Genomic DNA, 21,670 nt, shown 5'->3' with positions numbered 1-21,670 from the left:
TACTAACGCCCTTTTGCAGGCAATTACATTTAAACACACACTTAAATGCAAACCCCTAGATTAGTGCAGAAACAGAACATGTTTATGACTGAATGCATGCAAAGTGACACAGATGAAAAATAGACCAATCTGGTGGTGTACCATTCTGGTCACCATAAAGAAGCCCATGGAACAAGGGAGGCCAATTGTCACAGCACCATGAAGAGCTTTCTCATGAATTTCTAAAACTTCCCAGAGTCACATTTTAAATCCCCTCCCCATTGGTCAGTTACCCTCTAAACATTGAACATGATCAGCACACCAAACAGCTCAAATATCATGCTCAAATATACTCATCTGCTAATCATCTCCAAAGGTGGTAATCTGCAGTGACCTTAGGCATGTGAGCCTTTAATATTAGTCTAATATATGACTAGATAGACCAATATCCTGGCCCATACTTATCTCTGGAGACAATAACTGGTTTCCCTGTCATACACTACTGGCTTAGACTCCCTGTCCTACACTTCCTGTCTCTTTCAGGCATGTAGATGCGAAGAGTGTATAATGTGTGGTCTATTAGGAATGTTTTGGAGCTCTCTGCATCATAGAAGAAGGTGCTACATTCTGTGCTGCCTGCTGTTTTTCACACGGGGCACTGATCACATGAGCCAGCTGCTCATATGAGTTGAAAATGAGATAATCAGTGGCAGAACCCGGTGAGAGCATTAGCCTTCATGTTTGCTGCCATTCATGCAGCAGACTGAAGCTAAGGATTTACAAAGCAAGAATGATAGTGAACAATGTGGATTAATGAGTGTAATGCCCCCTTTATTTCAGCCAAGTGGGTCTTGGAGTTGGACTTGGGGCACTTTGTCTCCCAGGTCCAATGCTTGTCTTTTAAGCTCAGGGTATGGACCTTCTGGGTGGCTTTGAACAAGAACACCCTGTCTGCATTACCATTGCTCTACTGAAGCATTCCCAGGGTGACCGATTATGGACTCACCTGAAATAATGCTCCAAAGAACTCAGTACCTCCTACCATGGGGACTATCTGATGGGACTGTAAAGAAAATCAAGAAACTCCTGTGTACAGCCCAAGGGCACAATCCACTGGGAACTTCCCCTGCCAAACTGTTGAAATGAATGGGAGCTTTGCAAGAGTTCTTGCATGGACAAGGCTCCATTCATTTCATTGGGCTCATGCAGGAGAACATCCTTGGTCCACTTGGCCCCAAGAGCTTAACGTGTTAGTATCTCAACAATTAGAATATTCCCCCCTTGTTGTTAACCCTTAACAACAATCTTCCTGCAGTTTAAACTCATTGCTTTTTGTCTTATTATCAGTAGGAAAAGTGGAATGGTTGATCTCCCTCTTTGTCAGAGATAAGTTTTAATATTTTCAAACTGGCAGCTTAGTCTCAGGACTGTTGCAGGCAGAAGTATTCACAAGTGTTGGGTGAACTGAAACCGTCTCTTGCCCGGTTTCTGCAAAGCCACACTGGAATTGTGCCAATCCCTGCTAGTCCGAGCCGATTAAGAGGATCAGTGCTGGCTGCACAGCCGGGCTGCTGCCAAATCCTGCTTACTAGATGGAATAATGCTGGGTTTTTGGCCATGCAATGCTGGCTATATTGACAGGGAAAGAAACACATATTGCACAGTCACCTTAAAAAAAACACCATATTCCTCCTGTTAACTCAGGCAAATGGGTGTTGAGCTGAGTAACGAAGGGAAACGCAAGCTTGCTGACGATCGGAGCTTGTGATGCAACTTTTAGATGACCTTGTCATGAACAGGAAAATCATGGCTAAGACATCTCCACCTACATGCCAAAAAGGTTATGAGAACTAGCTGTCACTTGATACAACGTAATGACTACCCAGGAATGAGTTCATGTTCCTCAGCATGAAGAAGCCTCCAATTCCTGTCTTATGCCTCTGGCATATACCCTGGGTATATGCATAGAAATGATAAGGCACAGACTGGAGTGCTACCCCAGTGGTATCCTATGCAATGTGAGGTCAGAACTCTCCTGCCACCATGTATAGTTCTGGAATAGTACATTGCTGGGTTGATTCTAATATGCTTCCATCTCTGCCCATTTGGGGGTGGTTGCTCTTCCTTAATGTAGCAGTCACTCACCTTGCCAAGAGCATGCTGAGGCCCAATGGTTATTTTGCTGCATCTTAATACTTATTGAATGGTTTAGTGGCTCACAAGAGGAGCGCTTAAGATCCACTTTATTCTAAGAAGTTAAAAGAGCGGTCAGCATAAAAGCATCTCAAGAAGTGTTGAAGAGTCTGAAAGTGGAGGGCCTGCTTGTTACAATGGGAGGATCGCTGCCAAATAATGCAGGATTGCCCCTTTTTAGAAGGCAACACTCTTGGTGATACTTTAGAAAAATTGCTCTTGGAGTTACTTTAGGAATAACCAGGAGAAACACAGCAAAAATGCCTTACCACTTGTACGTCCTCCTCTGAGAAGATGTTGACCTTTGCTAACTTATATGAATCCATGATTCCTACAAGCACTAGTGGCTCTGTTCTTTGGAGAATGAGAAGAGAAGTGTTTCTACACCTCATCGCATGAGTCAGTTAACTCTGAATACTGACTGAAGCTCAAAAACAGAGAAACAATCTATGCAATTATCTGACAAGCATAGGATTTAATTTGCCTCAAGTTGCTACTGTAACCACACCTAATTCCTTATCCAAACTTAATGTGATCCAGTAGAAAGCTGACATTTCTCAAGAAATGTCAAACCTAGTGAACCAGAGAGTGGCACTAAGGTTTTGATCCAGAATGGAACCCCTACACTGGCAATTTGTGTAAACAAACAAACAAACGCTACACATAAGGGCAAAGGTAAAGGTACCCCTAACTGTAAGGTCCAGTCGCAAACGACTCTGAGGTTGTGGCGCTCATCTTGCTGTATAGGCCAAGGGAGCCAGCGTTTGTCCACAGACAGCTTCCAGGTCATGTGGCCAGCATGACTAAGCCGCTTCTGGTGAAACCAGAGCAGCGCACGGAAATGCCGTTTACCTTCCCGCCAGAGTGGTACCTATTTATCTACTTGCACTTTGATGTGCTTTCGAACTGTTAGGAGGGCAGGAGCTGGGACCGAACAATGGAAGCTCACCCCGCCACAGGGATTTGAACCACCAACCTTCCAATCGGCAAGCCCTAGGCTCAGTGGTTTACAACACAGAGCCACCTGCATACCACACATAAGGGTACAGCTACATAACTAATATAACATCTAATTTCACAGGAACAGGATTTAAGCCATCTTTTGCATCTGTGGCAAATAGTATAGGTTTGGGGTTGCATCTACTTAGTATGGAGGAAGTGAGACAAATCTGACATACATGGTGTGAGGAAGAAATATAGCATTTACTCATGAAAACTGGAAACAGGATCCTTGACTTTTAATGGAACAGGGAACTGGTGACATGATACTTGCATCCTGCACTACAGATAGGAGACATCGCTCAGCACTCAGAGCTGCTGTGTTTACTGCTATGTATGTTTACAGGATCATTAACAGAACAGATGTGATTACAAAATTTTGACTGCTTATTCTTTTTCTGTGGGGTCTGTCCAAAGCTATACTTCTCTTGCCCTAAATCTAGCACTCTGCCGGTCCCACACCAGTTGTCTGTGCTTCCTGATCTTTTTTTTTTTTTAAAGTCCATGTGTGGAAAAACCTCATTTTGTCTTTCCCTGGGCTTTCATTGAAGCAGCAGACATCTGGGAATGCTGCAGAGTACAAACCACCACAGAGAAGAGTCATAGAATGGAAGAAGGACATTCATCACTAGCAACCCATGCCCTCCTCAAATGTAAGGGAAGCAAACCCAAACCCTGCATCTCGCCCATGAGTATTTCACAGAAATATTTTCTTCCCTTGAAATATTTTTCAACACCATCCCTCCACCCCTTAATAGAAAAATGTGGGAGACATATTTGGCACAGCACCAGAATAATACCTTGTAATTAAATATGACAGGTATTTTAAAAGCCATTCCATCGCCTCTGTAAGAACCTGCACATGAGCCAATAAGTTCTTTACCTTCTTATCAGCTACACCTTTTATGAAATTCAAAACTTTGCTGAAATTCATAAAACACAGAATTTGGATTAAATATTAAGGTTCCTGTGGTTGTGGATGTTGATTATACCAAAATCCCTTTCACATGTTTAGCTCTGAACTGGCAATTTTTCTTGTTGTGCCTTAGCTACCACCGTTAGTCATTCCTACAATTTCTCACAATATATGTAGCCTTGTTAGCTTTTAAGCTCCATTTGTGGTGAGCCACCTCTGCTTATCAGTCCCATAATATTTACATGAGACCTACTGAAAATGTGAAAGTTGCAGCTGCTTGATATCTTGCCCTGCTCCCAAAAAGCTGCAATAATCCTGCATGTGCTGGCCCCAAGGGTTTGTCCATGAAGCGAGGTCCAAGTCCAGTCCTGGGTCTAGGGGTCCAAAGGAGGTCAGTCCGGCGGGGAGCAAGGCAGGGAGCAGGTCAAGGTCCAAGGCAGGTTCAGGCACAAGGTTGCAGGTTGAGCACACGCTTGCAACTATGTTGCTCACGCAACTTGGGCTGGGTCTGGCTGGCTTTTATCTGGCCCTATGCTTAGGGCCGCCCCGATCCTCTGGAGACTCGCCTCTCCTCCGGGCCTGGAGGCGAGCACTCCTCCTGCAGACACTTAACTCCCTTCGCCTCTCTGCCCTGAGCCTCTGTAGCTCAGGAGAGGCTGGTGGGTTACTGGACCCAGGGGATGCCTCAGCTTCCTCTGAAGAGGCTGGGAGTGGAGCACCTGCAGGCAATGGGTCCTCCCTCCCATCAGGAGCCAGAGCAGACTCTGCTGATGCCTGCACCTGGGGATCCAGCACAGGTGGGGATCCTTCAGGCTCAAGCCCTGGCCCCGGCTCAGCTGGTTCTGGAGGCGGGGAATCCTGTGCAGGCTGGGATCCCTCAGGTTCAGCATCAGAGTCTGACTCCCAGGCCATCACACCATCCCCCCTCCCAGGCCTCCCCCTCAACTGAGGGGCCGGACCAGGCTTGCTGGGGTAAGCTGCATGGAAATCACGGAGGCAGGCAGGTGCGTGGACGTTTTCCACTGGTTCCCATGAACGATCCTCAGGCCCATACCCCTTCCAGTCGATGAGGTATTGGAGCTTCCCCCTGCGGTATCGTGAGTCGAGAATGCGCTCCACCTCGTACTCAGGCTCCCCCTCAACCAAAACTGGCTGCGGTCGTGGATTGTCTGGGTGGAACTCGTCGGGCGGGGCGACTGGACTAAGTAGGGACCGGTGGAATACTGGGTGAACCTTGAGTGATGGAGGTAACTGGAGGCGAAACGCCACCGGTGACACCTGCGCAGTGATGGTGAATGGGCCGGCAAACCGTGCATCCAGCTTTCGTGAGGGCCGAGAAGGATGCAGGTGACGGGTAGAGAGCCAAACCCGATCGCCAACATGGAGTTCTGGCCCCTCCTGACGATGTCGGTCAGCCTGGGCCTTGTATGCGTCCTTGGCCTGGCGCAGTTGCTCCATCAATAATTGTTGCTGGGACTGAAGCTCCTGAAGCCAGTCTGTCACTGCGGGGACCGCGGAAGCTGGCAGCACGTCCGGGAACAAACGTGGATGGTAGCCGTAGGAGGCCTGGAACGGGGTCTGCTGGGTGGAGGCGTTCACTGCATTGTTGTAGGCGAACTCCGCCAATGGCAAGTGATCGACCCAGTCATCCTGCTGGAAGCTGCAGTAACACCGGAGGTACTGCTCCAGCACCGCATTTGCCCGTTCCGTCTGGCCATCGGTCTGCGGGTGGTGGGCCGAAGATAGACAGACCTCCGTCCCAAGGGTCTGGTGCAGGGCTCGCCAGAAGTGGGATGTGAACTGGACGCCGCGGTCAGAAACCACACGCTCGGGAAGGCCATGCAGGCGGAAGATGTGCTGCATGTACAGTTGAGCCGTCTCCTTAGCTGTGGGTATGGACGGGCAGGGGGCACAGTGCACCATCTTAGTGAAATGGTCCGTGAAAACCAGGAGGCAGGTACAGTGACGAGATGGGGGCAAGTCTACCACAAAGTCCAGTGAGACCGTGTGCCAGGGACGTGGTGGGACTGGTAATGGCTGGAGCAGACCGGGGGGTCGCCCAGTAGGACCCTTGGCCCGCCGGCAGACATCGCAACCAGCAACATAGCGTGCCACATCAGCCTTCAGGCGGGGCCACCAGAACTCCCGGCTTACCAGATGAGTGGTCCGGTACCGCCCAAAGTGCCCTGCTGCTGGGGCATCGTGGGACAGATGAGTGGTCCGGTACCGCCCAAAGTGCCCTGCTGCTGGGGCATCGTGGGACATCTGGAGAACCTCAGCCCGCAATGGGCCTGGTGGGATGTATAGACGACCCTGGTGCAGCAGTAGGCCCTGGTGCAGGGCCAGCCCTGGATATCGAGGGCATGACCCGTCAGACAGTTCCCGGAGCCGTTCCTGAGCCCAAGCGTCGACCCGTTGCTGTTCTCGCACCCGAGCCTGCAGTGGCTTGGCCTCCTGAGTGGCCAGGAATGTGGCTGGTGGTAAGATAGTCGTCGGTACTGCCTGCTGTACAGTGTCTGCGACGTCCTCGGGTTTCCGGGACAGGGCATCCGCTTTCCGGTTTTGGGAGCTAGGGATGTAGCGGATCCGGAACTGGAACCGGGAGAAAAACAGCGCCCACCGGATCTGCCTTTGGTTCAACTTGCGGGTGGTCTGGAGGTACTCCAGATTCCGGTGGTCCGTTCTCACTTCCACCGGGTGTCGTGCCCCCTCAAGATGATGGCGCCAGACCTCAAAGGCCACCTTGATGGCCAGTAGTTCCCGCTCCCACACGGTATAGTTACGCTCCGCCGGAAGGAGCTGCCGGGAGTAGTAGGCGCAGGGTAACAGCGGCGCATCGGGTCCGTGTTGCTGAGACAGGATGGCACCGAGAGCCGTACTGGAGGCATCAGTCTCCACCACGAAGGGACGAGAGGGATCAGGATGCTGTAAAATCGGCGCCCTCTGGAAACAGGCTTTCAACCCCTGAAATGCCACTTCAGCCTCCTCATCCCAGGAGAAGGGTGTCTTGGGGCGCAGCAGTCGGGTTAATGGGGTGGTGCGATGAGCATAATCTGCAATGAAGGTCCGGTAATAGTTGGCGAACCCTAGGAACCGCTGTAAGTCCTTGCGGTTCCGGGGCGCTGCCCACTCCCGAACCGCAGCCACCTTCCCAGGGTCCATCTGCACCCCGTCAGGGGAGAGTCGGTGTCCAAGGAAGTCCACTGACCGCTGGTGGAACTCGCACTTGCTGAGCTTGGCATACAGGCGGTGCTCCCGCAAGCGCTGCAACACGGACCGAACATGACTCTCGTGACGGGCTGGGTCACGGGAGTAAATCAGAATATCATCTAGGTACACCACCACGTATTTGTCTAGCAAGTCCTGGAACACGTGGTTGATGTACCGTTGAAACACGGCGGGTGCGTTGCATAATCCGAACGGCATAACCAGGTATTCAAACTGCCCATACCGGGTCCCGAATGCCGTCTTCCACTCGTCCCCGGCACGGATCCGAATCAAGTTGTAGGCCCCTCGGAGGTCCAGTTTGGTGAACATCTGCGCCCCCTGCACCCGCTCCAGCAATTCTGCAATAAGGGGCAAGGGGTACCGGTCTGGGATGGTGATCTTATTCAGGGCCCGGTAGTCATGGCAGAGGCGAAGCTCCCCACACTTCTTCTTAACGAAGAGTACAGGAGCGGCAGTGGGTGAGGTAGAGGGCCTAATGAACCCGCGTTCCAGGTTCTTGCGAAGGAAGTCCTGCAAGGCTTCACGCTCTGGCTCCGAAAGAGAATATAGGCGGCTTACAGGCAGGGGCGCCCCAGGCTGGAGGTCTATGCCGCAGTCGAAGGACCGATGAGGTGGCAGCTGGTCTGCTCCCTGTTCCTCGAACACGTCTAAATAGTCCTGGTACACGGCAGGGAGCGTTAACACAGCCTGCCCCATGGGAGCAGCTGCTACTAACTCGGACTGAGCATGGGAACCCGGGTCTGGGAAGCGTACAGTCCGATTGACCCAGTCGATCTGAACATTGTGCGACTCCAGCCAGTCCATCCCAAGCACCAGGGGAAACCGGGGTATGGTGGCAATGTCCAGGGTTCGCACCTCCCGGTGCTGCTGGTAGCACAGGACCAAGGGCTGGGTCTCCCGAGTAACCGCGCCCGAGCGTAGGAGCCGTCCGTCAATTGCCTCCACCTGTACTGGTTCCGGCTTGTTCTGAAGCGGCACCTGATGCTGAGTGGCGAAGGCAGAGTCCATATAGGAGCGGGTTGCCCCCGAATCCACCAGAGCGTGGGTGAGAATCCAGGGCCCACCGGGGGGGTATAGACGCACCGGTATCATGAGGTGTTGCAATTCCACTGGTGAGGGCCCATCATGCGATGCTTGGGGCCCCAGGTAGCCTGGGCCATCGGCTACTGGGGTTGGCCGTTTCACCTGCGGCTGGCGTTTCTCAGGGCAGGTTCGGGCGTAGTGTCCACTCCCACCGCAGTAGAGACACAGGTTCCCCTCCCGACGCCGAGTCTTTTCCGAGGGGGAGAGGCGAGGCCGCGCTGCCCCGAGCTGCATCGGCTCCTCCAATGACTCAGCTCTGGCCACGGAACTGCAGGGTAGCACCGGCGCTGGGAGCCCGGAGTGCCGGCGGCCCCGGGCCTGGCGACGGTCCTCCAACCGATCATCTATCTGCAGACTCCGTTGGATGAGGGCATCCAGTGTGGCAGGGCGATCCAACGTGGCCAGCTGATCCAGTACCTCGTCTGAAAGTCCCTCGAGATACTGGTCCCGCAGTGCAGAGTCGTTCCAGGTCAAGTCCTGCGCCAGCAGCCGAAATTCTGTGGCGTAGGTGGCCACTGTGGACTTGCCCTGTTTCAACCGCCGAATTGCCCGATTGGCTTGACTCCCCTTCTGAGGGTTGGCAAACGTGGTTTCCAGAAGATTGCAAAACCCCGTATAGTCTGTCAGCAAGGGGGAGTCTTGCCGGAGCAGCGGCAACGCCCACTTGGCCGCCTGGTCCTTCAGCAAGCTGATCAGGAAGTGCACCTTGGTGCGGTCGTCGGGGAAATCCCGAGCTCGCCCCTGAATATACAGCTTGGCCTGGGCGAGAAACATGGGAAAGCTGGCTGGGGACCCATCAAATTTCTCTGGCAGGGCCACGGGGTACTTGCCAGGAGCTGGGGCGGCGGCCCCAGGAGCCGGTAAGGCATCCAAACGCTGCTGAAGCGCCGTAACCACATTGCTTAGCTGCTGCACGGTGTGGGTCAAGGCCTGGTTCTCCTGGGCCAATGCCTCCAGCGCAGCCGCCTGGTCAGCCATGGCTATTAGTTCCTCCCGAACGCACCCCAGCGAAGGGGGAGTGCGGGTGTGGCGTGAGCAAACTGTGCTGGCCCCAAGGGTTTGTCCATGAAGCGAGGTCCAAGTCCAGTCCTGGGTCTAGGGGTCCAAAGGAGGTCAGTCCGGCGGGGAGCAAGGCAGGGAGCAGGTCAAGGTCCAAGGCAGGTTCAGGCACAAGGTTGCAGGTTGAGCACACGCTTGCAACTATGTTGCTCACGCAACTTGGGCTGGGTCTGGCTGGCTTTTATCTGGCCCTATGCTTAGGGCCGCCCCGATCCTCTGGAGACTCGCCTCTCCTCCGGGCCTGGAGGCGAGCACTCCTCCTGCAGACACTTAACTCCCTTCGCCTCTCTGCCCTGAGCCTCTGTAGCTCAGGAGAGGCTGGTGGGTTACTGGACCCAGGGGATGCCTCAGCTTCCTCTGAAGAGGCTGGGAGTGGAGCACCTGCAGGCAATGGGTCCTCCCTCCCATCAGGAGCCAGAGCAGACTCTGCTGATGCCTGCACCTGGGGATCCAGCACAGGTGGGGATCCTTCAGGCTCAAGCCCTGGCCCCGGCTCAGCTGGTTCTGGAGGCGGGGAATCCTGTGCAGGCTGGGATCCCTCAGGTTCAGCATCAGAGTCTGACTCCCAGGCCATCACACTGCATAGTGCAAAACAAGGTCAGTTGGAGATGACAGTTTGAGATGAGCAGAAAACAATGGGTAGCCAGGATCCAGGTAAGTCAGACTGGGTAAAGGTGACTGAGAAGGCTAGACTTGAGAAAGGAACCTGGGACTAAGCCCAGAATCAATGTTGGTTGCTCAGCAAAGGCCTGAGCTCAGCTGGGCACCTAAATATTGACCCCTTAAAAGCATAAGGGTAGCAAGATTTCAAAGAGGGCAGTGCTGTGGCCTGTGGTGCTCCAAAGCTGGATTGCCTCTCACAGCACCCCAGGGAAAGAGGGGTCCTGGGCAGCTGGAGATACGAGGGAACGGTGAATCTGGTGCCTTGGTTTAGCAGTCTAAATCCCCATCATCAGAGGAAAGTGTTGGATTCTCATGTTTTGGGTGGTCTGTTGAATGCTATTTTTCAGACTAGATGTCAGGCTGCTGGCCCTCCCTAAAAGTGGCTTCCCTTTCACCAGAATCACTGAGATCTAGAATCACCCCCAGTTTCAGAATGGACAGCTTATGCAAAGCCCGTGATGTGATGTGATTTGTTGTAGAGCAAGATATGTGTAAAAAACAGACTCCCTCTATATTACGTTGGCTCATGAACAGAAATGAATGCACAGGAAACTAGAAGGTAGAATCAAAGTGAAGGATTGATATAATACCGATAGAATGAAAATGTAACTGGAAGCATCTACAAATGTCAACAAGGCAATGGTTTTTGTCCAGTGGCTGTGTCAATTGAAGGCAGCTTGCTCAACCAATCTTCACCTTCCCCATCTCTTTCCTGCAGCCCCCAATAACCCCAAAAAGCTTATCCAAGGGGACCTGCTGATCATTGTGGGTTGTGCCACAATGTAAGATGGGGGAATGAGGATGTGGGAATCACCAAAACCAGACAAAGAAACCTTACACAAGCAGAACTCCATTGGGGAAAGGTCCCTCAGCCCAATTTTGTATCATTTCACTCTCCCTACTGCGCTTCTGTTGATGGGGTCCGTTGAAAACGGCTTCTCTATGTAAACCAGGAAGTGATCTCTCCAGACAATGGTATGACTTTTCTTTTCTAATCTTAGTGGCTGCGATCTCCTGTGTGACATGGACACTGTTAGGCAGCTGAATGTGCATGTGTACTCTGTCCTTTTCCCTCTCTCCTTCCCACCCCCCTCAACGCAGCCCTGGGCACTGGCAACCCATGCTACGCTACTGATTTAGCCCACAATGTCCCCCTGATCCTCTGAAGATTGCAGATGGTGGAGGGGAAGGACAGATGAGGGAAAAGGTAATATTGATTTTGCAAGTTGTCTTCCACTCACAGAACCATTGGATACAACTCAGTGGATTTTCTGTGGGAAGCGACTGTATGGGGCCAGGAAACTGGAAATATATATTTCCTTTCCTTTTGTGGATTTCACATATCCAGGGCAGAGATGTTGTTTGACGATAGATACACTGTTTAAATAAAAACATTATTTGTCCAAAACAACTTTTCCCACTGTGAATAAGATACTGGTGAACTAAGGAAAGAAATAAAGGCTACATTATAAATTTAAAAAGGTGGTGACAGGTCATGTGTAGATTGTTGTAACCAAGTATAAATTTAGCAACCTGCCGCTGAATATTTTTGGAGAATTATTTCAGCTTGCCTGCAAGATGTTTGAATAAAATGGAATGGAAAAGATGTATAATTCATTATAACTCCAGGATTTTCTCTAATGGCAGCACATAAATGCCTCCCCTACCCAAATGGAATTATATAGGGCAGAATCTACAAGACAGCTCTCCTAAAGGAGAAGTTCCTATAGTTGGGATGAAGGAAGGGAATAAAACTGGCCAACTGTAAGGCTGGAAATGGAGCTGAAGGCCGTCTAGTCCATGTTAGGATGTTGTTGTTGCAAAAACCCCTAAAGCAAGGATGCAGAATCTGTAGCCTTCCAGATGCTGCCAAACTACAGTTCCCATCATCCCTTGTCTTTGGCCATGCTAGTAGCCATGCATGTTGTTTCTCTCCATTGCCATGTGGCAACATCAGTGGTAAATGTTGCAATAGGTAAAAAATACAAGATATTTAGTTATAAAGTACATCTAACTATTTCAAGTGAAATAAGCACTTGCTACAGAGGAACCTGCAAGCTGTTTACTGATTTAGCTTTGTAGCAGACTCCTCAAAGGTATTGTTAGGGGTGGAGGAGAAATTTGGTTTTGTTTACATTTTAATGAGAATCTACCTAGTTCATACTTTTTGAACCAATACACAAACTGAAACAAAGCTATCCTAAGAAACTCACTCTTCTCTGAATTTCATGATGCACTTCTCTAAAAATGCACATGTCAGAGAGACATGCATAAAAACACATTATGCTAGTGAACATAGCATTCTATTAAGGAAAATAACATGCAAAACTGTATATTTCAGTCACAACTCTGTACAAAAAAAGTGTTTTATATGGTAAATTTGCACCAAAATGCTCATTAATTTTCATGAGGGTTTTTTGTTTTTAATTGCAAATTTCTGCAGAAACGCAGAGAACTGAATTTAAGATAGGAAGAAAATGAGAAACGGAGAGACCAGGAACTGACATATCTGTCCCCCCCCCACTTATACTTGATCTTAAAACGAATGTCCCAAAGGGTATTTCTGTTATAATTCTGTGGCTGATGCTATAACTGCTGCTTTTGCCATTGTTGTTACACAATTGTATGCACTGCTTTTGCAAATTAACGAAATTGTTAGCCAAAACAACAGATCCCTGTTCAAAGTGATTTGCAGTGTAATTGATCTTATTTATTTGCTCCTGATGGAGTGTAGGAATAGGTTTTGGATGAGTTTGTTTTTAACAGGGATCATAATAAACCCTTTGTCCATCACTTATGCAGGGGCTATGTTCTGGGTCTCCACACACATAAGTGAAATCGCACAAAGTGGGGAGCACCCTGGAAACACCCTTTAAACGCCCTCTCTGACACTCTTCAATCCATACCAAAAATACTGCATCCAAAATTATCCCCAACTAGAATTAAAGCTCTTGGGCTGGCAGGAAGCTGGAGGATGCCCAGTAAAACTGCTGCTGCTGCTGCTCTACCCCACACACCAGCTGTTAGACGGGGAGGCTGAGCAGCGTAAGCAAAGCCCTGCTGTGCCTCTGGTCTCTTCAGGGCTTCCTCCACCCTCACCGATGTCCTCTTCAGGTTCCAGGAAGGGTCTTGTCGCAAGGCACAAGGACTCTGCAGCTCTGTCCTGCCATTTCCGGATATGAATTAAATTATTTTATTATTTCCTGGTGCCATGTGCATGCATAGAATATGCGTATGTGTGTGTGGGGGGGGGAATACCTGTATGTCCTTATAGTCAGGGCTTTTTTCAACCAGAACTCAGTTCCAGCACCTCTCAGGTGGGCGCCATTGCCTGATAAAATAACAAGGAAGGCATTCATGGTGAGTTCTGGCACCTCTTCTTCTCGAAAAATAGCACTGCTTATAGAGCTATTAAAAGGACACAGAGAGAGCACCTTTTCTGTGGTAGCTCCATGTCTCTAGAATTCATTGTCAGCTCACCACACTTCAGCCCTATAGAGAGATTCTGAGGACCTCTTTGTTTCAGGTGACCTAGACATGAATTATATCTTTCATTGCTGTAGTGCTCTTTGAACTGGAATAATAAGGGAAAACAATGTTTTCGTATTTGGGATTGAGCGGTGTTTTCCTATGGCTGATTCATTTAATGCTGGGGTGTTTTGTACAAAACATCTGATATTTTATATTTTTGAATGTTTATCAGGAAAGCTCCCTTGAGACCGTCCTACACAGAAAGGCAGCCTATAAATATACTCAAAGTAAAATAAAATATATTCTTCAACTTCTATCTATACTCCACCTCTTTGCCATCCTGGCACTCAAAGCAGCAAACGTGGGGTTCTCAGGAGGTCTCCCACTTAGGCACTGACCAGACTGACACCTGCTTAGCTTTAGCAAGGGGGTGCACTGTGATCAGTGGTGTGCCAGTTGACTTGTGAAAAATTCCCAGTGATGCGATAAACAAGTAAGTGATTTTAGGGACACATTTGGCCAGGGGTGGGAAGCCTTCTTTGGCCTGAGGGCTGTATGCCACTTGTGCATGGGGCCATAGGCAAAGGTAGTCAGAGCACTAACATGAATTTTTCCCACCCTGGCACTGTGTCTACCTACTCATCACCACTTATTGGCTTACTCCACAATAAAACTGTCTTTGTGCTTTCCAGTCAACATAACACATGTAAGGTTAGGTGTCACTGGAACTACTTAGGTTTCCTTCCTTCCTTCCTTCTCTGACCATCACAACAAACATTCTTTGTATTATCAATTTCTAAAAATGCTTTCATTCATGTAGGGAAAGACATTGGCATTTCAAATCAGAATTCTCCTCAAGCTGCGCCAAAGCAGTCTTTCCCAAGGCACAAGCTATTGAAGAGCCTGGGTATAAATAACAATAAAAGAGAACAAAACAGATGGCCAACCTCTCCTTGTCCTCAGCCACAGAACGTGCAAATTAATCTTGAGAATGGAGAATGCACGCGACAACACAATTATTGACAGCATAGAAACATAGTGTGTTGTTGGAAGCTGTCTTATAATCAGTCAGAATTCAAACAGAATCATGCCCCTGTTGTAGAAAGTGCTGAGCAAGTGGTTCTTGATATAGTTTGTGCTCACAAATGTGGGTCTTAATAGATCTAACAGTCATATGCATGTATCTCTTCTTTAGGGGCACAGAATGGCATGAGCGACCCCATATGACTCCCTTCAGGATTAAGACACCACTATTTGTCACCAGGGCAGCACTCTGGACTCAACTCTTGGGCCCTGGACTCTCAGCCTGGAACCCCTGAGAGCCTGCACCCGGGCGCCCCGCACCCCTAGCACCTATGGATAAGATGGCCCTGTTTGTCACATTAGTTTGTTGACCAGGCATTGACCTGGATAGATGAATGTTATTTATACCCTTATTAGATTTTAATATTATATGTAGGATTAAAGTTGTATACCCTCTGTATACTACTTAGGAATACTTAGTATCATTTTTTGTCTTCAGCGAACACAGTTTCTGAGTTCAGCTTTGGAGGTCAGTATATCATTCATTGCGTTTTATGTGGAGTCAGACCAATGGTCCATCTTGTTCAGTACACTGGCTGGCAGTAGCTGTGCAGTTTCAGGCAGGAAGTCATTCCCAGTCCAGTCTGGAGATTGAACCTGGGAGCTTCTGCATGCACAGCCATTGATCTATATGGCATACACAGAATGGACCCCAGTGAATTGCAAACAATGTGATTAGTGGACAATTGCCTTGCGGATATGGCCCAATAAACAACACAAGGCGTGGGATAATCAGTTTTGGGGGGAGGAAATGTTTTGGCCCTCTGCTTTCAGCCCAACTCATTTGGAAAGGACACAAAGATGTTAGGCTACCTCTGGCAACTGCCAGGGTCTTCCTATGGTGGCCTCAGATGATGATACTTCACAAGCCACATGGGAACCCTGATATGTTTATGGGGAAATGCTAATGGCTTATTCTGCCTCGTTAACTTTGATGCCATTAGCTTTGCAGATAAAAAGATTTTGAACTTAAATTCTGGGGAGCATCACTGACTTTCTTTTCTCTTTTAACAGTAAAGAAGAAATATTGCCAACGGCTGATGAAGACATATGGAATAATTCCAGGAGTTCAGGTATAAAACCCCATTCAATTAGTTCTTCCTTACTGCACATCTTAATTTTTAAAAGTAACAAACACTCTGATGTGTGTGTGTGTGTGTGTGTGTGTCTGTTAACTCTACAGAGTCAGACATCCCCAAAATTCTTTATTCACACGTGGATGATAATGAAATTCAACAACTTAAGGAAAATGTAAGCAGTAAAGATGTGGAACGTAATGAAGATGATAATGAAGATAATGAAAAAGAATTAGAGTTGTTGGTAAGTGTTGTGCATTATTCACTTAACGGTTTGATAATTTGAACCCATTTATTCCTCCAAGAAATTTAGGTGTTCCCCTGCTTCAACAGTGCTGATAGGTACACTGAGAGATCCGCCAATGCTATGCCAACATCAGAGTTATGATTGCACCTTTAACATGATCGGTGGTAAAAAGTGCTTTGATTCAGTCTATTCCATTATGTTCTGCTGCCCTTAATTCAATAACTTATCTCTTTTCTTTTTTTATCACAGGCGATAAGGGACAATTTGAGAGCCCTAGAAGACTATTTCAAAGTCCTGTCTCTCTGGTCTCTGTGATCAGTGTACACATGTATACATTTTTTTTTGTTCAGCAGACTTCCTTTGTTCTACATGTAGGCTGCCTAACACAGACTATGACTGGATGTAGATGGCTGTTTGCCCTGCAGTGGCTGCTTGTAAGCTCACCACAGAGCAACAGCAATGATGTGGGGAGTCAGTTATCTTGGCATCCGGCCAATGGGTAAGGTGAATCATGCTGTACCCCACATCCCTGGTATGACAACTTCCTCTTTCTTCCTGCTTATGAACCTCTTTAAGACCAATATTTGTGCACATCTTGGTCATGTATCTCACCTGCCAGCTATCAAACATAGATTCCCAGCATCTCTGATTCATATCAATTCCCTTCTAAACGGCAAGCATTTAACCTGCGTGGGTTGTCCAAAATAGGCTGCCTTGCCTTGCATTTTGTGGGAAGAAATGACAGCAAGTCTGGAGCTCATATCGCTTGTGTGCACATAGCTAAATAAGTATGGAGTACAATACTGTTTGTTTGAGAACACAGGAAAGCTGAAACCCACAACAGGACTTGCAGCCCTTTTGGACAGTGAGCAAGAAAATGATTTTTTCACATATAAGCATGAAGACTCCCTTTCTCTAACTTTAGGGTAGTTAAGAGTTGTCACCCAATGCGGGAGCATTCACTGTGTGAAAACCAGCATCTTTGTAAATTTATTTTTTTAACCTTTTTTTTTAAACAAAAAGACAGAAATAAGAAGATGAGGGGGGTGGGAATCACAGGATACTCTTAGCATTCCCTGAGACAATGAATACACTAAAATTTAACAGTTTTTAACAAGAAGGGAAAATCAAAGTGATCATCTGTACAATAAATGAAGAGCGTATATGTATGTCATTCAGATTTTAATTTACCTTATGTGCTGCGTAATGAATTAAACAATGGAGGCCTATAATAAATGGAAATGCAACCAAATCTTTGAAACCCATAGGCAATTGCTCACAAGACAGCTCGGCAGTTGACAAGTAACATGAGCCTTATGTGAGAAGAAGGGGAAATCGTAAGATTTGCATATAATTATTGAGATCATGCAAATGTCAGTTATGAGGAGGGAGAGAGAGGAGGGGGAAAACCCAGGCATCTCGCTATTAAATCCTGACAGTTGGCATCACTGAAGAGCTCAGATACATTTGAGCACCAGTTGGCAGAGGGTCATTAAAACAGAATTTGCAGAAACATTAGTTCCTTCACTTTTCTTTGAGTGACGTTTTACTATTAATAGTTTGCTGAGGCTTTGCAGAAAACATATTAATAAGAGTCACTGTAATGGGGGTATCTTCTGCAAGTGTAAATGTAATAAGGTGGCCCCCAAGAAGCTATCCTCTAATTGATTGGTATGAAACCATCAGCCTGAGTATTCGAAAGCAAGGAGAGAATGCCATGACAAGCAAATGCTGTTGAATTGTATAATGCAATATTTGGAGGGGGGAGAGAAAGAGAGAGGGAAGAAACTTACTTGTTCCTGGCCTTTCCTTTACTAACTCCTTTTACACTTTCTAGAACTCTCAAAACATTCTGGTATGCAACCTGTAAAATGGGTGCTGAGAGGAACGAAGAAAAGGGAACCCTTAGAGTATTTGTCAGTGTGCAAATGTATCTTTATTTTACCGGACAATACCATTCATTCTCTAGCTTTGATATGCAGTGTCAATGCAGTCACTTTAAAATAAAACATGCCTGGGAGGGAATGTGCTCTGTGAATGAATTAGCTTCTCTTGTAGAGAATATTCTCTTTTGGATTCATTTGTATGAAATGGACTTGCAGCTTACTGAGCTCATGAATAAAGAGGGTGGGGAGAATGGGGCGGGGGTGGGAGGGAGAAAGAAAGAGAGGGGACTCGGGGCTATTTCATTTCTTGCTTTTACACAACCTTCTAAGACCCTTTATTTTAAAGAGGACACGCAACATAAAATCTGTAACTGATTTGTTTTCTCCAAGTCCATCTTACTGAATACAAAACTTTCCTGATTAAAACCCTTCCTCTTATATATCTAAGTATATGTGTATGCACACATGCATTCTGATCATTTTTTTCTTATTCTGTTCTTTCAGCTAAGTCAGCACTTCACTAGAGCCAAGGATGAAAGGAAATTATACACAACCGAGCCAGTTAGATTTCCAAATGAACCAAAAGAACTGGGGGGCAAGATAGACTCTGGCTTGCTTAGGCAACCTCTGCCGATAAGTTCATCCGAACGTGCTTTGCAAGACAAAGGTCTGCACAATAACCAAACAGGAAATGATTTTTGCATGTTACCCGCAGAAAAATTGACTGCACTGGACTCGGTAAACAATAGGGCCCAGTCTTCAGAAAGCTTTAGTACCATTGAAACCCTTTCATTACTGGAGCACAGGTCTGGAACGAAAGAAAAGGAGGCCGACCATTTTACAGATGTTATCTCAAGTAAACATGGGGTGTGTCCTGCAGATGTTCAAAAGAATGAATCTGAAGATGCCTCAGGAAGCAAAACAACGGACAGTTTGTTAATCAGAGAGGATAATTACGATCACCACAGAAAGGCATGGGAAACAAGGCCCAAAATAGTTCCCTTTGAGTATGATGAAGCCATCCAGTTAAAAGAGGAAGTATTGGAAAGAGTGGATGACAAGGTCAAGCCATTTCTAGGGCAACATATGCAAGAAACATCTTCCCAAACTCTTCAATCAGTTTTAGAAAACATTGACAAAAATGAATCCAAAATTGAGAGATATGGGAGCAAGAAGGTATATTTAAGAGGAGAATTTAATACCTTAGCTGAAGCTGATGTCACACCAAGGTCTTTCACAAGTTCACAAACCAAAGATGACATTGTAGAAGAAAAATATAAGTCTGAGTATAATCTCGATAAGGTGAAAGAAATAAAGTTGAGCATTTTAGAGCAATCTTCAGAAGAGGCACAAGCATGCCCTACTAACAGGCATGGAAAAGATTCCACTGAAATACAAAATCAACAACCATTGTTGTTCACACCAAGTAACAACGAAGGCAGTACAATAGAGAAGTTTTCTCAAACAGAAATGATAAGTCCTGGTGTGTTAGATGTAGCAAAAGATGAGGAATTACATGAGTCCATAGATTTATCATGGCTAAATGCTGGAGAAATCTTGGGCAAAAGAAATAAGCAGGAAAGCACAACTTCTGTTGTAGCCGAATTAAGTCAAAATTTAAAGGGAGCAGAGAGTAGTTACCCAGAAGACATCCAGACTACACGTGGGATTTGCTTGAGCTACCCAAATTTGGTACAGGCAGCTGATGAAAGTATACCCACATATTCTGCATCAACAAATGTTGAAGATGTGTTTGATGCTGGAGGAAATTTAGAAGAAGGGAAGCACAGTCAGGGCTATGACCTAGCAAACAGAAAGATGTTGCAGGCAGAGCTGTGCCAAAGTGATCCTGGCAGGTTAACTGATGATGATCAGAGCAGCAGGGCCACATGGGGGAATCAAAGTTGGAAAGACTTAGGAAGTCAATTGGCAGAAAAAGAAAGCGAAGCCAATGAAGGAGTGCAGGTGGAAGAGCTAACAGGTGGCGAAGCTATATGGGGAATTAAAGACGATACAAGATGTTTGGATGTAACTCCCACAGATGAATTGTTTACCTGCCAAGACCCGGTGAGATATGAAGAGTCTTATGTAGCGGAGCATGATAGTATAAGGGAAGCAGAGGCAGTTACAGCCTCTTATATAATTAAAATGACATCAGAAAGCACTCCAAAAAAAATGTCTGCTGGTGAAAAAGCAGTAATTGTTAAGCTACCTCAAGAGACTGCACTAAGTGACAGGTCCACAGAGGAAAAGGAAGCAGTGTTTGATATACATGAAGGGAGAAGTGATGGTTCACATTATCCTCTTTGTCAATGCAATACAGTGGGTGTATTATATGACACCAAATTTGAAGAGGAATCAGTTTCAGATATTTATAATGCACGCATACATGAAACGGTGCACGGAGAAATGATGTCAGTACGCAGTGCAAGCGAAAAGCTTGGTGGAGCAGAACATTCACCACCAGATGAAATATTATGGACTTCTGCTGCAGAAGTAAAAGCCATTTCAGAGCAGGATTTATATCCTGAAACATCTCCGAAAGCTTTGCAGGGCCTACCGCAAGGCCTATGCAACGAAGAGGCTGAAGAGGCAAGTGTCTGGAGAACACTTCCTCATGACGGTGCTAAAGCAGAAAGCAAAATTTCACCTTCTGAGGTCATTGTTGCTGGCAGCTATTATGAAAGTTCATCTGTGACATCTTCGGAAGAGTCCAGGGGAGCTCTTTCTGCTGAGGGGGGGCAAGAGTTGCATCCAGACACAGAAGCTTCAGTCGATATTGCAGCTGACTCAGCATGCGGCTTCACCCCAACTGGTGAAACAGCTCCCATGATTCCAAATATTTCTTTGGAGACTGAACTCCAAGAACTTCCTGAGAGTTCAGCAGTGCTGCCTTCTAGTGAGAAAGGAGAAAGAAGCACAGGTCAGTTTCCCCATCAGACAGAGCTCAAACAGGAAAAGCTATTAGGGCCAACCATTTTAATTAGTGAACCCCTAGAAGAAAGAGAAGAGAGAATCTCAGAGTCTGAAGGTTTGATAACGGAAGAAACATTGAACACTGACGGGCTTGGCAACCAGTTTGTTTTTGGTCACACAGCAATTTCTGGCCAGCAAAGTGAGGCTTATAGCTTACCATCTGAGTGTCTCGTTTTAAAGCACATTGGTTACAAAATACTTTATTTCCTCTTGTTCGTTGTGTTTTGCGTCACTTTGTACCACTACGATTTAATTGTTTGCTTTGCACTCTACTTCTTTTCATTGTATTGGCTATACTGTGAGGGCAGGAGGGGCGAGGAATCGGTCAAAAAAGAGTAGTATAAAGCTTCCAAATGTCTACATGAAGCACTTAACATTTAATATCAGTATATCCCAAAGGACAGCCATGTCCACACAGAACCAACTCAAGATCCCCCCCTTCCCTTAAAACAATGCTTAAAGGAATGTACATTGTGTTTTTCCCATCATATAAGTAATTATTCTGCATAGGACCATTAAGTTTGGATCATTAAATACCTATATGAATATGAGTTCTGAAGCACATCAAGTTGAAATTAAATAGAGCTGCTCCTTTTCTGGTTAGGAAGATGTGAAGCTTGAGTCTCTTCAGAGTCTCTTACGATTTTTATCGCACTCATTTGTTTTGTAGTAAAGCTTTATTTTCTTTCTGAAAGGCTTTTTAAAAAACGGTTTTATATAGCAAGTAAGTAAAGAGGGAATGGCATTATGACTAACACAGTAATAGGGCATGTCCACTTAGGAGTTTCCTGTATTTTTATACTGGGCACTT

At 46.9% G+C, this 21,670-nt stretch overlaps 1 protein-coding gene across 1 annotated transcript in view; it reads left to right on the top strand.

The window, feature by feature from the left end:
* The window catches only part of PPP1R3A (protein phosphatase 1 regulatory subunit 3A), a 33,403-nt gene extending 12,113 nt beyond the window's left edge, over nucleotides 1–21,290 (top strand). Inside the window, exons 2-4 of the mRNA XM_033162313.1 lie at nucleotides 15,689–15,747; nucleotides 15,858–15,994; nucleotides 18,388–21,290. Coding sequence (XP_033018204.1) covers nucleotides 15,689–15,747; nucleotides 15,858–15,994; nucleotides 18,388–21,198 — 3,007 coding nt within the window. The 3' untranslated portion in view covers nucleotides 21,199–21,290. The remainder of the gene's footprint in view (nucleotides 1–15,688; nucleotides 15,748–15,857; nucleotides 15,995–18,387) is intronic.
* Nucleotides 21,291–21,670: the final 380 nt, after the last annotated feature.

Source organism: Lacerta agilis, chromosome 10, assembly GCF_009819535.1.
Source record: "Lacerta agilis isolate rLacAgi1 chromosome 10, rLacAgi1.pri, whole genome shotgun sequence".
Taxonomy (NCBI): Eukaryota; Metazoa; Chordata; class Lepidosauria; order Squamata; family Lacertidae; genus Lacerta; species Lacerta agilis.
This window is presented reverse-complemented; position numbering and strand designations above follow the sequence as displayed.